The 21,943-nt window shown below is 47.0% G+C and overlaps 1 protein-coding gene across 1 annotated transcript in view; it reads left to right on the plus strand.

The window, feature by feature from the left end:
- LOC146809767 (nicotinamide N-methyltransferase-like) overlaps positions 1–21,943 on the plus strand; it is a 72,763-nt gene that overhangs the window by 42,553 nt on the left and 8,267 nt on the right. Inside the window, exon 2 of the mRNA XM_085616617.1 lies at positions 110–317. Coding sequence (XP_085472743.1) covers positions 110–317 — 208 coding nt within the window. The remainder of the gene's footprint in view (positions 1–109; positions 318–21,943) is intronic.

Raw genomic sequence — 21,943 nt, forward strand, 5'->3', positions numbered from 1 at the left:
ACAAGCAATAAACTAAATATTAGAGATGTATTCAACTAGAATCATTAAGAGTACCAATGTCTTATTTCATGTTAATAATTATTTTAACATTTCAAATTACTCCAAACAGGCAAGGTAAAGGGAGATACAATCATGCAAATTGGCATGACCTACCTCATACATTTACTTCTACCAACTTGCAAAGTCTTCAAGGAGATCTTTGTTGCTGACATTTTTGACATCAGCCTCCAGGAAGTTAGAAAATGGCAGAAGAAGGATCCTGGAGCAATCGATCTTTCATCAGCTGCAAAAACGCTTTGCGAACATGAAGGGCACAGGTATATATCCTAAAAACTTACCAGCTCCTTAAAGATATTTCAATGATTATCCCAACTGGGACATGTATAACTTGTTTGTCAGAATGGTCTTCTCTTACTGTCCTGCATGGACACTAGTCAAATCGCACTACTTTCATTGTTATATGGTTAAGGGCAAATAGGTAAGACTTTTGACTTTCTTATCGCAATTTCAACATGCAGTGAAAAAAAACAAATGTTGTGGCTTTCATACAATGCGTTTACATACTGACAATATTGCTGTAAAAATGTGCTTTCACAGAGAACATACAAAGAGCCAACTTGCACTGTCGCATGTGGACACACAACAGAAACTGGCTCCTGGGCACAGACGGCTTTTAAACGTGCACACAAAGCAGGCACACATTTTCTGCCTCTGCCTCTGCCTCTGTTGCACTCGCGCTTGTTGTGTGGGTGCGTCCGTAACACGGACGCAGTCTTTCCTTAGTGTCTGCCGGGTCACGTGTAGGACCCGGCCAACCAGGAGTGGGGTCAACGTCACGAGGAGGAGTGGCCCGTAGTTAATGTTTTGCCCGCGCCTCTGCCGTAGCGGATCGTGGGCCTCTGTAGCGAATAAACGCACTTTATAAAATACGGTGGCTCCTTACCTCTTCTTTATCCGTACAACAGCCTCTGCCGTGCATCCATGTATGATGTCCAGGGGCCAGTTTGTGTTGCATGTTCATGATTGACTGTACCTGTCACCTTTGAGTATTTCCTCATAGCTAATGGAATTTGCAATGAAATGTTGCATTGATAAAAAAAGAGTGCAGAATCATTCATACCCCTAGTAAGTTGCTGCTACTCTTCTTACCACAACAAAAGTGCTGCTCTGTCATCCTCCTCTGGCACAGAAGAAGGACCTGACAACTGATATATTCTTCATACTCTGCAAATTGATGCTTACATAAAACGCAATTTATTAGAGAACAATTCAGCTACAGTATATATAGCTTAGCTTGATGTGTCAATAATATTGTAGCGGTCTAGTTGTTACCGCGTCACGCTGACGTGACGCGGGCAGGCACGTTGGCGCCGGATGCGCGCGCAGAGCGAGCGCGGAGCGAGGTGAGAGAGAGCGCGCCGCAGCGAGGGACTGAGAGTGTTGGCCGGCGCTCCTCGGAGTAACTGCTCATTCGCATGCAAATAAATATAGCGGAAAGTTCACACGTGTCTCGAGTGTTCATTGAGACGACATTACAGTGGCGACGAGGTCGGGATAGAAACCAGACCGACGGGGAAGCACAGTAGAGGGCAACACTCCACGTGGCCCCCACGAGTTGAAGTAAGACACGCTACCAGGCCATCGGGCCCCAAACAGAACACAGCACAGGCCGCCTGGAGTGGGGGGAGTCACGGGATACGCCCTCGCCAACCGCGTAGGTCGATCTAAGGCACAGAGCAACCGAGGAGCGTGGCAGTGCCACGGTACAGTAACCGAACCACATACAGGCCACAGGGACGACGCCGTCCACCACCGCCAAAAGCACACGAGCCGCCTTCGCACGTAATCAAGCACAGAGAGCGCTGCACTGGCTACCAAAGAGGAGGAAGTGGGGTCCAGTGACAAGAGCCCCCAGAGGATCAAGCACACAAGAAACAACGACAATACCCCAGGCAGCCCCCCGAGCAAAGCCACCGACGAAACAAGCACCAAGGAAGTAAAGATGAGTACCCCGGCAGGGTATGCGATTGCACCGGTGCAATTCCTAACGAAACCTGGTGAACCAATGATGAAATGGGAGGACTGGAAGGAATACATAGACAATTTCATAGGGGTCTTGGAGGACGAGAACGAAGAAAAATTCACTCCTCAGAGAAAAAAACGCATCCTGCTACTAAATCTAGGGCCAGAAGGACTGAGAATATACAAGAGCTTAGTACCCACGAAGAGAGAAGACACAGACGATGATGTGTATGCGCACGCGGTGGAGGACCTAGATGAGCGATACCGCCCCACCGTCTGTGTTTCGGTAGATAGATATAACTTCCAGCAAAGGAAACAAAAGGTGGGGGAATCCATCGAAGAGTATGTAGCAGCACTGAGGAAGCTAGCAGCCCCGTGCAGGTACGCACTGTGGGAAGACGAATTTATAAAAGACCAGGTGATCATGCACACCACCAGTGCAAACGTGCAAGACAAGCTGTGGGCGAGTGGGGACACCACACTCAAAGAAGTAATGGTCATAGTGAAGAGGGCAGAACTCTCAAAGAGGTGCGCCGATGCTACCAGGAAAGAGACGGTCACCCCAACCATGGTGAACAGGATACAGGAGGGAGATCACCGCAGGGACCAGAAAACCAAACCACCCATAGCCAGAGGGACCAGCAGATGGCAAGGGAAACAAGCGGACAGCGAGAACAAGAAAACGTGCTACAGGTGTGGAAGTTGGTCCCACGAAGCCCACGACAGACGTTGCCCGGCCTTCAGAGCCAAATGCATGCACTGCGGTATCATGGGTCACTACGAGAAGGTGTGTCGGAAGAAACAGCAGAAAGGAGTGGTGAAATATATAGACCAAAGCACAGAAGACCAGGAAGAAGCCACGGAGGAAGAGGTGGTCACTGTCTTGTGCATATACGATCAGGTATTGAGCGTGGATGCCAAGAGATCAACCAAACCGGTCCTAGAGATGTCCATGGGCGGCATAACCATCTCAGTCGTGGCAGACACCGGATCCCCATTTACCATCATACAGAGAGCAGTGTGGGTAGAACAATTCCAAACCAAGTTGGGCCCTGGGCTGGAGAAACTAGACATACGACCGGTAACATATAATGGTGATCGCATTCCCATGCTAGGCTTCCGACGTCTACTGTTCGAGTTCAGAGGCCGATCAGCGTGGTGCAAACTGTATGTGGCCGAGAAAGGACCCTCCGTCCTGGGATGGTTGGACCAGGGCGACCTGGGCATAAAACTCGACCCAGGGGGGAAGGAACAGATCCTGCTCACAGACCAGGAGGAATGGCCGGACATGGATAGATGGAAGAAGAACTACCCAAAGGTGTTTGGGGGCACAGTAGGAAAAATGGAGAAATTTCAACACAAAATAGTACTTAAGGAAGGAGCCACACCAGTAGCACATAAAGTGAGGAATGTGCCCATTGCAGTAAGGGAAGCTGTCCAGACAGAACTCCAAGATCTGGAGAAGAAGGGCATCATAGAACCCATAACCTGTGCCGAATGGCTGGCGCCTTTGGTGGTCGTGATGAAACCCAACGGGAAGGTCAGGCTCTGTGTGGACTTGAGAGAACTCAATAAGAACATAGTGGTGGAAAAATTTCCCCTTCCCAAGATAGAGGAGATGCTGGCGAGAACCAGAGGAGTCCAGTGGTACTCCACCATCGACCTTACATCGGCTTACCACCAGGTAGCTCTACACCCGGACAGCAAAAGTCTCACATCGTTCATTACCCCGTTTGGGTGCTACAGATTTTGTCGCATGCCGTTCGGGCTAGCCTCGGCGGCGGCCGTCTTCCAGAAGATGATGCACCAACTGTTCAGAGACTGCAAGGACGTACAGTACTTCCAGGACGATATACTAGTGATGGGCAGAGATAGGAAGGACCATGACCGGACACTAGAAAAGGTATTACGGACACTGGAGGCCAAAGGTCTCACGGCGGAATGGTCGAAATGCCGGTTGGGACTGCAATCGGTGACCTATTTAGGCCACGAAATAGGGCAACAGGGGATCACACCCAAGATGGAGAACGTGAAAGCCATCGTTGAAGCACCGTCCCCCAAGAACAAGGAGGAGGTCAGATCATTCCTGGGGATGGCGGAGTACTACAGCAAGTTCGTGGTACAATTCGCATCCAAGACCTACAACTTGAGGAGGCTGACCAGAGAAAGCACGGTGTTCCAATGGACACCGGAAGCCCAAGCGGAATTTGAAGTTATCAAAAAGGGGATCCTAGAAGCAATACCACTCAAGGGGTACGACCCACAAGGCGCCACCATACTCATCACGGACGCCAGCGACAAGGGGTTAGGCGCTGTACTCATGCAAGACCGAGGAAGTGGGGACATGGAGACAATAAGCTTCGCCTCCAGAGCACTGACGGAGACAGAAGGCAAGTACAGCGTCATTGAGAAGGAGATGTTGGCGGTAGTGTGGGCCATGACGAGGTTCCGGCAGTTCCTATGGGGTACCCGATTCCTGCTCAAAACGGACCACAAGCCGTTAGTGAAGGTTTTAACATCGTGCGGACACGCCAGCGCCACACCCAGGATATCGAAGATGTCCCTAAAATTGTTGGAATTCAGATATGACGTGGAGTACATCCCTGGAAACAAGAACCGAGTGGCGGACTACCTGAGTCGAGCGGCGGCCATGGAGCCGGGGGAGGAAGACCCAGCGGACAGAGGAGAGATGGTGGCTCTCATCGAGGACCAAGAGAAGATCATCAGCATACAAGAGTGGACTGAAGCTTATGAAGAAGATGCTGACCTGATGGAGGCAAAAGTGCACATCACCCAAGGGTGGCCTGATAAGAAAAAGGTGAAAACCAACCTCAAACCTTTTTATGAAGTGAGAGAAGAACTGACAGTGGGAGACGAGGGCATTTTCATCTACCGAGGAGACAGAGTAATCCCCCCCACGAACCTCATCAACAAATTGCTGGACTTATTACATGAAGGCCACCTTGGCATTGGGAAACTCAAAGCCAGATCGAAACAGAACTACTGGTGGCCAGGCATGGACATGAGAGCAGAGAGACACGTCAGGGAGTGTCCCCAATGCCAAGGGGCCGACAAAACGTTGAGGCCATTACGCCCGGCACTGGGAAAATTCGACACTCCCTCAAACCCATGGGAAGAGTTGTCGATAGACATTTTAGGACCGGTGCTGGATGACCAGAGCGTACAGAAGTATGTGTGTGTCCTCATCGACCGTTATTCCAAATGGCCAGAGATAAAAGTGAGCGAATCCATGGACACGGAGAACATCCTGGAGTTCCTATCGGAGACATTCACCCGGGAGGGGATTCCCAAGTCCATCTTGAGCGACAATGGGCCCCAGTTCACGTCAGAAAAATGGAAACAGTTCATGGGGAGAAACGGCATCTCGGTAAAGCACACAGCCATATATCATCCGGCAGGTAACGGTCTAGTGGAACGATTTAACAGGGTGGTGATGGGGGCCATACAAGCGGCCATCACCTGTAACAAAGACTGGAAGAAAGCGGTGGAGAATATGGTATGGGCCTACAGAATAACACCCACAAGCACGGGGTACAGCCCGTTTCAAATATTGAGAGGACGTGAACCCTTCACGCACGACAACAGAATCTGGAAGGAGAAGGTAGTGACCAGCGAATGGTCTCCGGCGGTCGTAAGAGCAAATCTGGAGAGGGCACAAACCATCTACACCAATAACTACAATAAGAGGAGGAGTGTGAAGGACACTCGGTTAGTGAGGGGAGAATGGGTGAGAGTAAAGTTGGCTACCCTACAAAGGAAAGGAGACAGCAAGTACAGCAAGCCCATGCAGGTCAAGGAAGTGTATGATAGAGCGGCCCTGCTCAGCGATGGGAATGTGTGGTCGCAGGACCGCATGGCCCGGTGCAACAAGATATTGAGATGGGAACAGTGGGAACCGGAAGGTGAAGGCACGGAAGACGTGGATGAAGGGAATAAGGTGAGCGGAAGTGAAGAAAGGGAAGAAGCAGATGTAGGAGAGGAGCAAGTAGGAGAGCAAGGGGGTGAGACCCCAGTGGCAGAGATGGACAGGCCCAGAGGTAATATGAACAGTGGAGGAGCGATGACTGAAGGAACAGAACGTGAGGAAACACAGAGCCAAGCGGCGCGAGGGTACAGTGGTAAGGTGACCAGGAGCGGAAGACAAGTTGTAAGGCCTTCCAGGTTCCAAGATTTTGAACTGGACTGCGAACTGTAAGTGACTGATCTTTGGGTTGGTAAAAGGGGGAGATATGTAGCGGTCTAGTTGTTACCGCGTCACGCTGACGTGACGCGGGCAGGCACGTTGGCGCCGGATGCGCGCGCAGAGCGAGCGCGGAGCGAGGTGAGAGAGAGCGCGCCGCAGCGAGGGACTGAGAGTGTTGGCCGGCGCTCCTCGGAGTAACTGCTCATTCGCATGCAAATAAATATAGCGGAAAGTTCACACGTGTCTCGAGTGTTCATTGAGACGACATTACAAATATATGTGTGAAAAACAACTCTGATGCTTGATTGTACTTTTCAGATGTAAAATTGTCACTAATGCATTGAAATGTAAGTATGTTGGTAGAATCTTCTGTTAGCCACCAATATGTAACTGACAAAGTGCCTAAGCAAAGGCTGAAAAGGTCTGATAAAAAGAAGTCAGTTGCAGAAAGCCACTGCCTCAATGGTCCCTATCGATATTCCTACTGTCTGAAATAATATGACACATCCATTTGTGCTGTGAAGCCACACCTGAAAATGATGTATGCGGATTTATTTTATCTGATACTGTCGTGTTCAGCCAAATTATTGGGGTCACATCCAATAAACCCCCAAGCCCCAAAAGGAAACTTACCTTTGTGGAGAAAATTAACTGACACGGGTCTCTCATTTCCTCTCCAGTGGGTTACGCTTCATCAGACAGGGAGTGTCAGTAGTCAGACACACCTGTCCAAGGATCTGTTATCTGCAGGGTGATAGATGTAATCTTGTCTGTGTACTCCAAAAGCAGCCTTCACACACCCACACACACACACACACACACACACACACACACACACACAGACACTCTATTAATATATTATTCAGCAAAAGTTGTCTGAGACTCCACACATAAAAAGATAGGCCTGTCCTCTAATTGTATGTGCAAAGTTCTCCACCCGACTGCAGTGTCTTCACAGTTGTAAAATTATTATTCGTAAAATGTAACTTTTAGTTTGTGTCAAAAGGCCCTTAGAGTGTGCAGCCACAGTACTGAGTATATTTCTAGGTAGGTCTACCTGCAACTGTAGGTTAACATGCACAAACCTATCTGTGTATTAGTATACGCTTGCAAAGTGTCATGCACACAAATGTACTCTTCTCAAGGGTAAGAAGATGCGATTCAAGAGGGGAATTTGTTGCATTTTTCAGTGAAGAATTAAAACAAAGGTCAAAATCTAAATACAAACACTCCTGGAAATCTTTGTGAATCGCATGAAAGTCAGAAAGTCAAAAGTCAAAAATGTTTTTATCCGAGTTGGCTTTTTTATTACATTGGCTGAGTTGGCTGTACATTTTTTAGTTGAGGCGTTTCTTAACAATGCTTATATTTTCTGTTGTTTGTCAAATCCTTCACTTATAATGAGTTTCAGAGAGGGGGAAGAGAGAAGAAGAAATACATGGGATAGGGAGAGGAGTTGGCTAAACGGCTAGGGCGGTCGACCTCTAAACTGGGGAACTGGGTTTGAGTCTCGGCAATGACACTGAACATCCTGTGATTCTGGGCAAATCACTTAATCTCCCCGTGCCTAACAAAAATTACTATGTTTCATGTAACGCAACTGGTGCTATGTAAAGAGCTCTGATACTCGATACCTTCGGGTCAAGTTTGCACTATATAAAACTCCGTAAAATAAATTTTTTAAAAAGGCATGAACTTAGAGATCTTTTGGTTGTTTTATAAATCCTCAGCAGTAGTGTTTCTCACAGTAATGCTGAAATACTAAAACACATTGGCATATCAATACATATTGTATCATGTCTGCACACTATGAAGAACTTGAAGAATATACAAATCTGTCCTGACCCTGTGCCTCATGGGAACAGTCCAGCCCTAAACGCCAAGTGAGCAAGAGTGACTTAGCGAAAAGGTTCTAGATCTGTTACCACAATTCCTTGGGGAGTCAGGGTTGTCATGTTCTGAGGTTGCCCAAACCATGTGTTACCTTGCCGGATTTAGGGGTATTTATGGCCAACTGTGTGAATCATATCCAATACGTTAAGTCTTCAATGCCGACGCTTGCTCCATCTAAGGTACTTTTTCAGCGGTCCCTGAATGGGTCTTGTAACCAGCCTGCCCTGCATTGAAATTGGCCTGAACTTTCCAGTATGAACGCATGCAACCCCTAGTCACTATTTGCTTCTAAGCACTTTATTGCAGTTTATCTTTAAAAATTCATATCTCAGGTTCTACTTGTTGGGGTTTTGTCATTTTGGTCTTGTTGTACTCATAAAGATATTCTATATTTTTCTAAACTAGTATGGAGTCTTTTTGTGGTGTTTTCACTGTGTTACTGTGATTATAGTGTTCCACAAATACATTACACTTTGCCTCTTAAGTTAAGCCTGACTGCTCTGTGCCAAGCTACCAGAGGGTGAGCAAAGATTAATTTAGGTTGTGTATCCAACTTACTCTGGCTAGAATTGTGGTACCTACTTAGACAGAATGCAAACCTCTGCCAAATAGAGAACCAATTTCTAATGCAAACCTCTGCCAAATAGAGAACCAATTTCTAACAGACGTCTGCTTTGATCACCACTCAGCTTCCTTGCATCAGGGCTCAGATTTACAAGGGGCTTGTATCGCCATTGCCTCACGCAAGTCCTTAAGTGAGATTTACTATGCCACACAGAGCCACCATTCGTGGCTCTGCGTGGCATAGTAAATATGAAGTAACGCAATGCCGCGCAAGTCACTGCCTTAGGTAGTAGCAGCCGGCATGGATCGGAGGTGGTGAGGTGGGAGGAGAGAGGAGAGAGGGCGGGAGGGGGGGGGGGGGGTGGGGTAGGAGACATTTAAAAAAAAATAACCTGACCTTACTGCCACGTCTCTCTGTTGTCTTTCCTCGCATCAGAAATGAAACAGGAAGCAGCCAGCCAGGCTCCCCTGACCAATGACAATGCTGCAATGCAGCATTATGATTGGCCTGAGCACTGTGGTTCGGCGCTCAGCCAGGGACTGGGCCCTGGGCATGTTCTCTATGAAATCAGTAATGCAGCCTGCATGGAGCACAGGGAAAGTGCGCATGACTGTTTGTCCGGCCTTCTCTGCAGCCCCGCTCCATTATGCAAAGCTACCACAGCAAGAGGACACAATAAAATGATACAAGGCTTTCCTGTTTTCTGTTTCTATTTTTGGTGAATTCTGATGGGTTTTTCAGTCTTTTGCAGTGATTTCAATTCCTTAAAAAAACAGTGGTTATCAGTGGTCACACATTCTCACGCCTTTAAAAACAACAGGAACATTGTTTTTCCAATGTTTATGAAATGTTTTGCTTTTCTTATTGCTAGGTTTCTGCACTGATAGTACATGGTATATAGACACTGTACGTACAGTGTGTATGTGGTCCAAATACATTTTTGCTAATCAAACATATTGTAGTACACCATACAATACTTGGAGAAGTGTGGCTCAATGATTAGAGTGGCAGACCCTGATGCAGAGGTCTAGCCCGGGACCAGGGTTCCATTCCCTGCCTCGGCGGGTCTTGGGTTCAAAAATTCCACGGACCTGATAATTCTCGCCTCGGTGCCTATTCCAATCATGGAGTCCTCACTCTGCAACTCTGGGCAATAGCTTGCTTAATCTCCACAACGGCCCCCACAACGCTAAGGATGCCTGGCCTCCACCTTGGGGGTGCCCAGGAGTGGACGCCTCACAGGGAAAGCCAGGATGGGTTCCACAGCGGTATTCGTACAAGTGCCTTGAGACCCTTGCGGGTGAGTAGTGCGCTATACAAGTATCAATTTACAATACTTCTTCAGTGAGTCTTTGGCCATGCACGCTCGCTCTTTCCTTCCCATGTAAACATTTATCTGTGAAAAGGCCCTCTCAACTGAGACAGGTCATGCCAAATAACTAGTACACCATTTGCTGCCACTGACACGGCTTTCCATGCCAATATTCATGCACCTGAAGATTGGGATTCTCTGTGACTGGTTCTGCAACATATGCTTTGAACTAGGTGCAAATGCCCTCAGAGTTATTGAAGCGGTCAAAAATGAAGCAGCACTTTTGAAACTCTGGAGAAAATTCCCCTTTACGGAAGGGATCTAGAACTTGTGCAGAGTACCAGAGTACCACAGTGAGGCTTCATTGACTTCACTTTTTCTACTTTCTTCTTTCTTCTTATATAAAAAAAACAGTGCAATTGCAGCATTGATTACCTGTATTTACATTCCAAACATAAATTATACATTTTCATTTGATCAACAGAAGACAATCGAGTAATACCTTATATACAATAACCCCAAAAAATCATAAATAAGAGAGCAGACTAATATGACACATAATTTTGTAGGCTTGACTTAAGGAGGAAATTTCAGTTTCTAAAAAGGATGCGATCTAGGAGGAGAAAGGGCCCCAGATCCTTTTCCCTTTGATTCTGCCTTTTCTGCCTCTCCTTTCATAAAGTGCCTTTTCTAAATTATGTATATGTAAAAATCGTCCTTTCCACTGCTGGAAGTTTGGAGGTAGAGGACCAAGCCAAGCTGAAGCAACACATAACCTAAATACTGCCATAGCTATAAAAATGAGTTATTCCCCTTCATTGCCTGCTGAGTCATATACCCCTAAAAACATCACCTGTGGTGTCAAAGCAACACCAACATTAAGGATCTGTTGTAAAAAGCTTGTAATGTTGTGACCAATAGATTCCATAGAGGCACAAGTGGCAAAGATATGCACTAAATAAGCCCCAAATGTTGAGCATCTGAAACAAGAGGTCCCCTCAGTACCACACCATTGAACAATTTTTGCAGGTGTGATATATAAATCGAATAAGGTCTTAAAATGTTGAGCCCGCAGATTGGCAGAGCACAGTACAGTATCCCACAGTTCTAATGATCTCATAAAGCAAGAGTCCTCCACTCCCAACCTATCCTGCCATTTCAGACTATGTTTATTCAAATCATCTGGCACACCTTCCTACAGACATCTATATATTTTTATTTATTTAATTTTTTTTTAGTTGAATTTGTAAGGCGCAACAGCTACCCAAAAAGGTTTTCTGGCTCCAGAGTGAACTGGCTGGAATATTAGCAGCTTGGGGAGAATTATTGGTTAAACAACCAGATCTTCAGGGATTTTCGGAAGCGAGTGTAGACTGTTTCTTTCCAGATAGCTGGGGGGAGTGAATTCCAAAGAGAGGGGCCAAGATAGACAAAAGATCTGCCTCCCATCCTGGATAGTTTAAATCTGGGTACAATGAAATTCTCATGGGTTGATGAGCGGAGGTGACGGGCAGGCACATAGGGGTTAACCAAAGATTGCAGGTACTGTGGTGCCATGCCAGTTTAATTTTGAACATTTAGCTCAGGGCTTTGAACTTAATCCGGTTCTCCACCCTGAGTCAGCATAGGTCCCGTATGTGGCTGGAGATGGAAGAGGCTCTGGGGACCGTCCAGATTAGTCTTGCCGCAGAGTTTTGTTCCATTTGTAACCTACGTGTCAAAGCCTTGTTAGACCCAAAATAAAGAACATTTCCATAGTCCAGCCGTGAGGTGATAAGAGCTTGGACTACTGTTCTCTGGGTAGACTCTGGCAGCATTCAGATGATCTTTCTGAGCCACTTTAGAACAGTGAAACATGTGGCCGCAACCTTGACTGCCTGGCTGTGCATAGTGAGTGAGTCATCAATGCTTATGCCTAAATTACGGACGTAGCTAGAAGTACACCCATCACACTGGGCCAGTGTAGTGGGCCCCATGAATCTTTGTTTTTGCCAGGACCTCAGTTTTTTCACCGTTTAGTTTTAGATAATTGGTGTGCATCCATGAAGCTATTTTCCCTTATCCAACCTGAAGGGGGGATGAGACATAGGTATTTGCATTAGAGAGAGAGAAGATAATCTGGGAGTCGTCAGCGTAGGAAAAGAGAGTTAACCCAGCCTCTTCTGCAATGTCAGCTAAGGGTCTGACATATAGGTTAAAAAGCAAGGGGCTAAGGATGGAACCCTGGGGCTTTTGTGTGATTGAGGGTCTGGTATTACTAGTTAGTAATTCCATCAGAGGTACTTGTCCAAACCCTGCCGCACCACCTGCTTTTTTAAGCATAAAATCTCTCAGCTGTAAAAATTTAAAAAAATCCAGGGGGCCGACACCAAACCTTTCTCTAACTACTTCAAATTATGTTATATGATCCCCAGCTAACAGATCCCCTATCCTGTATATACCGCTCTTACCCCACCTTGCCAGACATGTATCTGTAATGTCCTGGGCAATTGGTCATTCCCGATTATCGGAGAATAACGATTGAACCTACCTACCCCGTGTTTCTTCCTTATGCCTACCAAATTGTGGAAGGCAGCGATCACCATACAATACTTCTTCAGTGAGTCTTTGGCCATGCACACTCGCTCTTTCCTTCCCATGTAAACATTTATCTGTAAAAAGGCCCTCTCAACTTTGGCACATGAGACAGGCCATGCCAAAATAGTTAGTACACCATTTGCTAACTCTGGCCACTGACACAGCTTTCCATGCCAATATTGGTGCATCTAAAGATTGTGATTCTCTCTGATTGGTTCTGCAACATATGCTTTGAACAAGGTGCAAATGCCCTCAGAGTTATTGAAGCGGTCAAAAATGAAGCAGTAATTTTGAAAGTCTGGAAAAAATTCCCCTTTACTGAAGGGATCTAGAACTTGTGCAGAGTACCACAGTGAGGCTTCATTGACTTCAAATGCCATAGTTGGCAAAAGGACATTTCTATGCATGATTACAGGCCCTTTCTCATACATTGTAAAATAACATTTCCTGAATTGCTCCTCAACCTTTCTTTGCTTACCAAGTGGAAAGCGCTCTAACATGGAACATGTTGCAGTACCAAAGTCACTAAAAGTTCTTGGTATGTCTTATGGTTAATATGTTTGTATGGATATAAGTGGATTATTCCTATATCAACTAGAATATTTTATTGATTGTGTGACCTATGTGTATTTATTCATGTTTTTCACTTTTATGGTCTTATTCATACCGAATATACCTTTTTGATCTGATCACTAAAAATGTTACCCTATCAACTCTCAAGAAGATGTTCCACCTCTATAACAATTATGCTGAACACTTGATAGACAGGGGTGTTTTCAGGCACTAGTTATTTTATTATGTCCACTATAGCAGTCATGTTTTCCTGTAAAAATCTAAGAACGTAGTAGAGTGTACTTTTTTTCACATCACTATCAATATGCGACCAAAGAGTCTCACATTTCTTGCCTTTGGCATCATCACTCATTAAAAATTCTGTAAACGGTTGCCACGTGAATAATATAGCATTGACGGCCTCTAGGATTGAGAACCACCAGCTGAATGACACATTTGGGATGACTCTTTCTTTGATGAAACACAAAGCACAAAATGAGAAATAATTGCATTTTAGTTCCCGAACATAACAAAACAGTGCACCAGAATTGACTAGTAAGTCAATAGCATTCTTCATTAAGTCTGAAGATTGTAAAGATGCTTTCAGCATACCATTTAGCAAGTGGCAAGGCTCTCTTAAAGGGAAGCACTTCTGCGCAGGTATCAATTTTGACACACAATGTTTTCATATATGTAGCTGTATTACAGCAAATACAAACAATATCACTCCAATCTTTGTTGAACTTGGTAAGAACTTTTTTCAGTAGTGTTCCAAGTGATACTGCATTCCATGTTTTCCAAAAGTCGGGTGTCATATTTTCACCACAATCCCAGGTGCTTGGTGACAGCATTCTTTTCACATATACCTATCACTACACCTTGCATTTAATGTTTAATGCCTGGGGTGTTTGACAATTCACCTACTATCAATACTGACTCGCTAGAAAAGGGGGCTGATGTATCAAGATGTTTTACCCATTCTCTATGGGTAAATGAGCAAAAGCAAGACATCTGACCTTCCTGGTCAGTATCACTGCTCTACCCCTGCACCGCTGCACTGTTAAGGGACTGCCCTTGAGCCCAAGCTCCTTCCCTGGGAGGTGTTTGAGGCCCTTCTCCACCCGCAGGCTCCTGCCTGTGCCTCATCCCTGGTGGTCTAGTGGAAGAGCACCCTGCTCTTCTGCTATTCTGCTCTGTTCTGTGTCCTCTGTTCTCTTTTCTCTTTTGCCTCTTTTCCTCTTTTGCCTCTTTCTCTTTTGCCTCTTTTTTTCTCTTTTGCCTCTTTTTCTCTTCTGCCTCTTTCTCTTTCGCCTCTTTTTCTCTTTTGCCCCTTTTCGCTCCCTCTTCCTGTGCGCCCTGTTGCTGCTGCCGCAGCGGCCCCTCCCCCCAACATGTCGCTTCTTCTCCCGCCTCCCGGCTAATCGCCTTCCCCCTGACCTCTACTTAATGGTGGCTGCTGCGTGGCCAAGCAGTGGACTCACCGCTGGCGCACCAAAGGCAAGCCAAGCTGTACCTGTCCGTGACTCGTCTGTGACCAGTGCAGAGGACCCTGATCCCCAAGTGTTATGATGACCCAAGTACCCTCCATGCTCTCAACCCCGTACACATCAACAACTGCCAGCTCTCAACACCGAGCAACACCCAAGGCCCGATCTCCTGCCAACACTGCCACTGCACCTACACTCACCTCCGGACCTCAGCAGATCCACCAGTGCACAGGACACCAGCACACACAAACCACTGAACTGCATCATCCTCAATGTGCGCTCTCTGAACAGACATGCCATGGATATCTGGTACCTCCTCAACACTCATACGTCCGATGTCACCTTCCTCACAGAGACCTGGACCAATGCCAGCTCTAGACCATCATCCCAGATGGATACAAGATCCTGAGGAAAGACTGTCCCACTTGCCCAGGAGTAGGCCTTGCCATCATGCACAACAGCTCCCCCCGCACGACAACCACAGACTTGAATGAGGCCTTGCCCCCCATGGAGCACATCCACTTCCAGATCCAGACCAACCCCTATTCTGAAGACCGCCTGGCCCCGTGCCACATTCACCAACATCATCGCCGACCTCATTGCACCCCACGCCCTCACCTCCACAGACTACATACTAATCGGAGACCTAAACTTCCACATGGACACCCATGATGAGCCAAACACCACTGCCCTGCTAGAGAACATCACCAACATAGGACTGAAGCAACTTGCCTCCGCCCCCACTCACACAGCAGGACACACACTCGACCCTGTCTTGGCAGGAGAAAACAGCATCTTCTTCAGCCACACCATGGAACTGTTCAGGACTGACCACCACTGCATCCATTTCTCTTTTAGAAAACCCACCACTCACAAGCACGTGCAGTGTCTCCCACGCAGAATCTGGAACAAAGTCTCTGAAGAACACCTCACCTCTACCCTCACCTGCACTCTACCCCCAACCATGACAGACTTCAACATTGTGGCAACTAACCTCTGCCAACACACTCACCCCCCTACAGGAGACTACAAGACGACACAACAAGAAAGCAAACTGGTTCACCAGGGCACTCTAAGAATCCAAGCGCTCCTTCCGATGACTGGAAAAGACGTGGAGAAATAGCAAAACTCTGGAAACATGCACCACCTACAAAACAGCCACCACAACACACCAGCAACTCACCAAATCCACAAAGAAAAATTTCCTTCAAGACAGAATCCTCTCCAACGGCCACAACCCCAAGGAACGCTTCTCCATCATAAAGAAATTTGCCAAACCCAACAGCAAAACAACAGATGTCCCTCCCTCCCAAGACCTCTGCAACAGACTCAGCTCCTTCTTTCACCTCAAGATCAAGACGGTCTACGACACTTCGACAACCAAGACCCCTCCCCACCTCAACCCCCGCCCCAGCAATGCCTCCCAACAGAACCTACTTACTTGGATCCCAATCACGACAGGAGACACTCTAAAGACCATGAAGAGCATCCACTCCAAAGAACCTTCAGACACCTGCCCAAAACACATCTTCCACAGGGCCACCACAGCCATCGCACCTCACCTACGTTGAACCATCAACTGCTTCCTTGGGACTGCCACATTCCCTGACAACTGGAAGCATGGCAAAATCAATCCCCTCCCAAAGAAACCCTCCGTGGACCTGACAGACCTCAAGAATGTCAGGCCCATCTTGCTGCTTAATTTTGCAGCCAAGATCATCGAAAAGGCTGTCAACACCCAGCTAGCATGCTTCATTGAAGCCAACAACATCTTAGACTCCGCCCAAACCAGATTCCGCAGCAACCAAAGCACCAGGACCGCCCTCCTCATTGCCACAGAAAACATCCATGCCCTCCTCGACCAATGCCAAATGGCAGCCCTCATCCTCCTGGACCTATCAGCAGCCAGCCTTTGACACCACCTCCCACCACACACTAGTCACCAGACTCTATGACTCCGGCATCCAAGGAAAGGCCCTAGACTGGATAATCTCATTCCTCACTGGCAGAACACAGAGAATAACAGAGAGCAGATGCGGAGTACCCCAAGGATTCTCCCTCAGCCCCAGCCTCTTCAACGTCTACATGGCCCCCTCACAACCATCATCAGAAGCCATGGGCTCAACATCATCTTCTATGCCGATAATACCCAACTCATCCTCTCCCTCACCAATTAACCCGATATCACCAGGCACAACTTCCAAGACGGGATGAAAGCTGTTGCAACCTGGATAAAGTATAGTTGCCTGAAACTCATATCAGAAACAACAGAAGTCCTCATCCTTGGCTCCACCCCCTCCACATGGGATGACACCTGTTGGCCCCCCACCCTTGGAAACCCACCCACCCCGACAGACCATGCATGTAACCTCAGCATCATACTGGGCTCATCGCTCACTATGAATCGCCAGATCAAAGCTGTTTCCTACGCATGCTTCAACAACCTCCGGATACTACATACAACATTCAAATGGATCCCCTTTGACTCCAGGAATATGTTCACTCAAGCCCTCATCAGACTGGACTATGGCAAAACCCTCTATGCCGGAATCAACAAAAAACGACTCCACAAACCATCCAGAATGCCGCAGCCAGTCTAATCCTCGAAATCCCACAGCACAACCACATCACCCAACACCTCCGTGACCTCCACTGGCTCCCTGTTGAAAGAAGAATAACTTTCAAGCTGCTCACGCACACCTACAAGTCCCTCTACAACATCAGACCACAATACCTCAACAACCGCCTCTCCTTCCATGCTCCCAAGAGAAACCTCTGCTCAGCCGACCTCTCCCTAGTACACCGTCTCATGCTTCTACAGGAACAGAGTGAGTGGAAGGTCCTTCTCCTACCTCACAGCCAAGACCTGGAATGAGTTCTCCCTTCACCTCCGGCAAGGCCAGACACTGCACCAATTCAGGAAAGACCTCAAGACCTGGCTTTTCGAATAAACCCAATGGAGCTGCACCCCTCCCAGCGCCTTTGAGACCCTAATGGTTGAGTACTGTGCCATACAAACCACAGATTGATTGATTGATTGATTGAATGTGATGGTACATATTGGGAAAGACTATATGATTTTGATATTTCCTGATTCTGTACAGTTTATAAAATGATTAAACAAGACCTAAAACATGCTACTAAACCCTGCATCTTTAGACCAAAGACCACAACACTAAAAAAAGTTAAAGGAAGAAGAAACAATATTTTAGTGACATCCCTAAACAACAAAACTCAAGCAAGATAATGTTAGCCCAGTCTTTATTGCTGCTACCTTGTATAACAAAGCTACATTGTATTGGCCCTTTCAGCAAGAAATAAAAATTATTCTTTCACTCTCTTTTTCCTTTCTTTGAATGGCATTTAATTTGCGGTTGTGCAGGTGTTTTTCCAGGGATTATGGGCCATATGTCGGTAGCCTAACATTTACCACTTCATAAATACTGAATTTTACCGATTCGGTATTTATGAAGTGGTAAATGATATGTAGGTAATCCATCGGTAATATTTACCGATTCGGAATGGGTCGGTAATTTAGAATCGGTATTTACCGATTCGGTAATGGTAACTGGCTTCCCATTGATTCCTATGGGTCAGGAGGCCCATAGGAATCAATGGGAAGCCAGTGGCATGGTGTCACAGTGACATCCTGTTGCACCCCTGATTCCTGCATGTGTGCACATGTGGCACACATACATGCCCTAAGGGCATGTATGTCTGCCACATTGCACACTTCAAAGTGCAAAAAAATGCTTTTTTCCAGCTATTCGTCATTTACCACCAACTTTTAGTTGGTGGTAAATAACGAATCCCCACAACAACCACACACTCCCCCTACATATCATTTCAGGATTCGGTATTTACCGAATCGGTAAAATTACCGATTCGGTAATTTTACCGATTCGGTAAATTACCGGATCCTGAAATGTGCCCCCTACATACCAAAAGCCTGAATACCTGTCGGTAACGGGATATTTACCGAAAATCGGCCATTACCGACCGGTATTGGGCTTCCTACATATGGCCCTATATGTTTACACTGGTGAGGGCTATTTCCCTTTCAGTGGAGTTTTATCAGATATTATAGGTTTAAACCTAAGACAGGATAGCCTAAATGATAATAACATTACGTTATTATCATTTAATTTTCCCTTTCCTATACTGCTACACAGCAGTGGGGCAATGCTCCCCCACCTTAGTGCCACCACTGACCCTGCTATCCTCTGCCCTGGGAAAGCGCTTCATAGGTGGAGAGTGGGTGTTCCCACACATAGCTCACTTTGCCACTGGATTCAAGCTAGCCTGGCTGATGAGGGGTGTTAACCCAAAACCAGTCCCAGGATGCTTGCTTCCGGTCCAGGGAAGACATGGCTTTGCAGTTCGGGCTGGACTGTTCCCATGAGGCACAAGGTCAAGACTAACATACATATAGCTGTGTCTGAACAGGGGTGGCGAAGTGAGCTAAAGAACGATGATGGATTCAACCCAGATTTGTGACTGGGGATGAGTGTATAAAAAGTTTCAGCACTCCGCCCATCATCTCCTTGTATTTGCTTTGTTCGCTTGAAGTTGGCAGGGTATGCCCAGACGTGGGTCCCTTGCTCACTTTGCACTAGATTCAAGCTAGCTTGGCTGATGAGGGATGTTACCCTGAAACCGGTCCCAGGATCATGTTTTCGGTTCGGGGATGACCTGGTTTGGCAGTTCAGGCTGGACTGTTTCCATGAGCCACAGGGTCAAGACTGATTTGCATATAACTGGGTGTGAACTGTGGTGGCAAAGTGAGCTAAAGAACGATGATGGGTTCAACCCAGATCTGTGACTGGGAGCGAGTGTCTGAAAAGTTTCAGCGCTCTGTCCATCATCTCTTTGTGTTTGCTTTGTTCGCTCGAAGTTGGCGGAGTATGTCCAGATGTGGGCCCCTTGCTCACTTTGTCACTGAATTCCAGCTAGCCTGGCTGATGATGGGTGTTACCCCGAAAACAGTCCCAGGATGCTTGTTTCCTGTTCAGGTAAGACCTGGCTCAGCAGTTCGCGCTGGACTGTTCCCGTGAGGCACAGGGTCAATACTGATTTGCATATAGCTGGGTCTGAACTGAGGTGGCGAAGTGAGCTAAAGAACGATGATGGATTCAACCAGATCTGTGACTGGGGGTGAGTGTCTAAAAAGTTTCATCAGTCTGTCCATCATCTCCTTGTGTTTGCTATGTTCCCACACATCCACACATGGTTGTTTGGCACATTCCCAGATATACTTACACATGTAAATCTGGGAATGCATCAAAATACTATGCCATCCCAGGTGAGGCTTAACGAGAAGAAATATATGTATTTCTCCTCGTTTATTTCTCTTTCTATATGTGCTCAATTTTGCAGCACACATAACAAGAGGAGGAAGCCTCAGAGCATTGTTTTTATGTGGGAAGGTGTCCTTTCCTGCACAGAAACAATCCTGTGTGTAACGTAGGCACCCTTGCACCATAGTGCAAGGGTGCCTGTGCCAGCCCTAGGCTGCACTGTGTGCATCAGCACAGGGACAGCGCAGAAGTGCCCCTCACCTTAATATCTCACTTTCATGCAGCAAGGTGTTTAGCTGCATCGCGTGAATTGTTTGTGACTCTGGGCCCAGAAGGGTGGATACACTTTATTTTATAGCAAGTGATTTGACAAAATATCCTGTTCTGGACTCATAGGTTTGCTTTTGTGATGGATAGATGAACATAGTTTCATTAGATGCTTCTGTATTCACAAACGTTGAGTCCCACAAACGTTTTGATCATCCCAAACTGTTCCTTTGTGTTTGTCGGGGTGCCGCTCGCAGGCTGGGACTTTTTTTGTTTTAGATACCTTTTAATCCTTACCTTTACCGAGGAGCTGGCTGGAAAGCGGGGCGAAACTGACAGGCGTGCTCATCGCGGGAGGCTGCCACTGTGTAGGGACTGCGAGGACCAGGGTGCCTTGGGCTAAAATCATCGAACGCACCTGATCCTCTTCCCGGACACACCTCCCTCTGCCTCCAACTGCTATAAAACGCCTTGCGGCCCCCGCTTCGCGGGAGCCGCTCGCAGGCTGGGACTTTGTTTGTTTTAGATACCTTTTAATCCTTACCTTTACCGAGGAGCTGGCTGGAAAGCGGGGCGAAACTGACAGGCGTGCTCATCGCGGGAGGCTGCCACTGTGTAGGGACTGCGAGGACCAGGGTGCCTTGGGCTAAAATCATCGAACGCACCTGATCCTCTTCCCGGACACACCTCCTTCTGCTATTTAATTGTCCTCAGTTCACGCGTGAGCGGGACGCGTGCGGGGCGAAGCCCGGGCAAAGGGCGGGCCCGTTTAAGCCCGTTCAAGCACGGTCAAGACCGGACCGGGCCCCTTCTCTTTCCTGTCTCGCCTCCGTAGAGAAAACATGGCCACACAGTCGAGAACACAGCTATCAACCTCAATGCTCTCAGGTACATTGGACAATTTTCTTATCAGGGCTAACTCGGTGGTTAACAATGAATTGGTAATGTTGGAACAACGGCTCTCGGAAGGCATCGAAAGTGCCAGGAGATCCTCTCTTGGCCTACTTGCAGCTGCAAGAACCCCGGAGAGATTGGATAACTCTCACACTGCCCTAATGAACAGCATTGACCAAACGATTGATTCGGTACTACAGGATTTAAGATCTAGTTCAACTGTGGCACCGGATGTTCCTACGGACCTGGGGAAGGAAATACCTCTAATCGTAGCTCATGGTTCACGGGAGGGGGCGATACCCAAAAGGAAAAGTGTGAGGAAGTTGAAGGGTGGGAAAAGCCCAGGCTAGATACTGACGCATCATCTATTGAGTTATCAGGCATTATTGAAACCCAGACTCTAGCACCCACATTAAGTCGTAATCAAACTCCCCAACCCCCCTCACCCCCCAACAGAGCTGCTGGATCAGAGCGAGAGAGTGATTTGCTTGTTAGCTCACTAGTTAATGCGCTAAAAGTCTTAATTCACCCCCTTTTGGCTAGATTTGATTCTATTAATGACACGCTTATAGAAATAAAAAAAGCAACTGGAACTATTACTAATTGTTTGCTAAACAAAGGCAGTTCTATCTCCAAAACGAATAATGATGCCCAAAAACAATTACCGGAGTCCTTGTCCCTTAGGGGGGAAAGTTTAGGTGCTCCACCCAAACAAGCAGGAGTGGGGGTGGTTACTGACCAACAGGTTTTGGCTCAACCTCTGAATTCCCAACAGACTTCTGTCGTTCCCCCCCACCCTATTCAGAACTGTTTATCTGCCCAATCTAGGCCTGTGGACAACGCTGAAGAATTGAATGCCTATAGTGGCATAAT

Source organism: Triturus cristatus, chromosome 7 (assembly GCF_964204655.1).
Source record: "Triturus cristatus chromosome 7, aTriCri1.1, whole genome shotgun sequence".
NCBI lineage: Eukaryota > Metazoa > Chordata > Amphibia > Caudata > Salamandridae > Triturus > Triturus cristatus.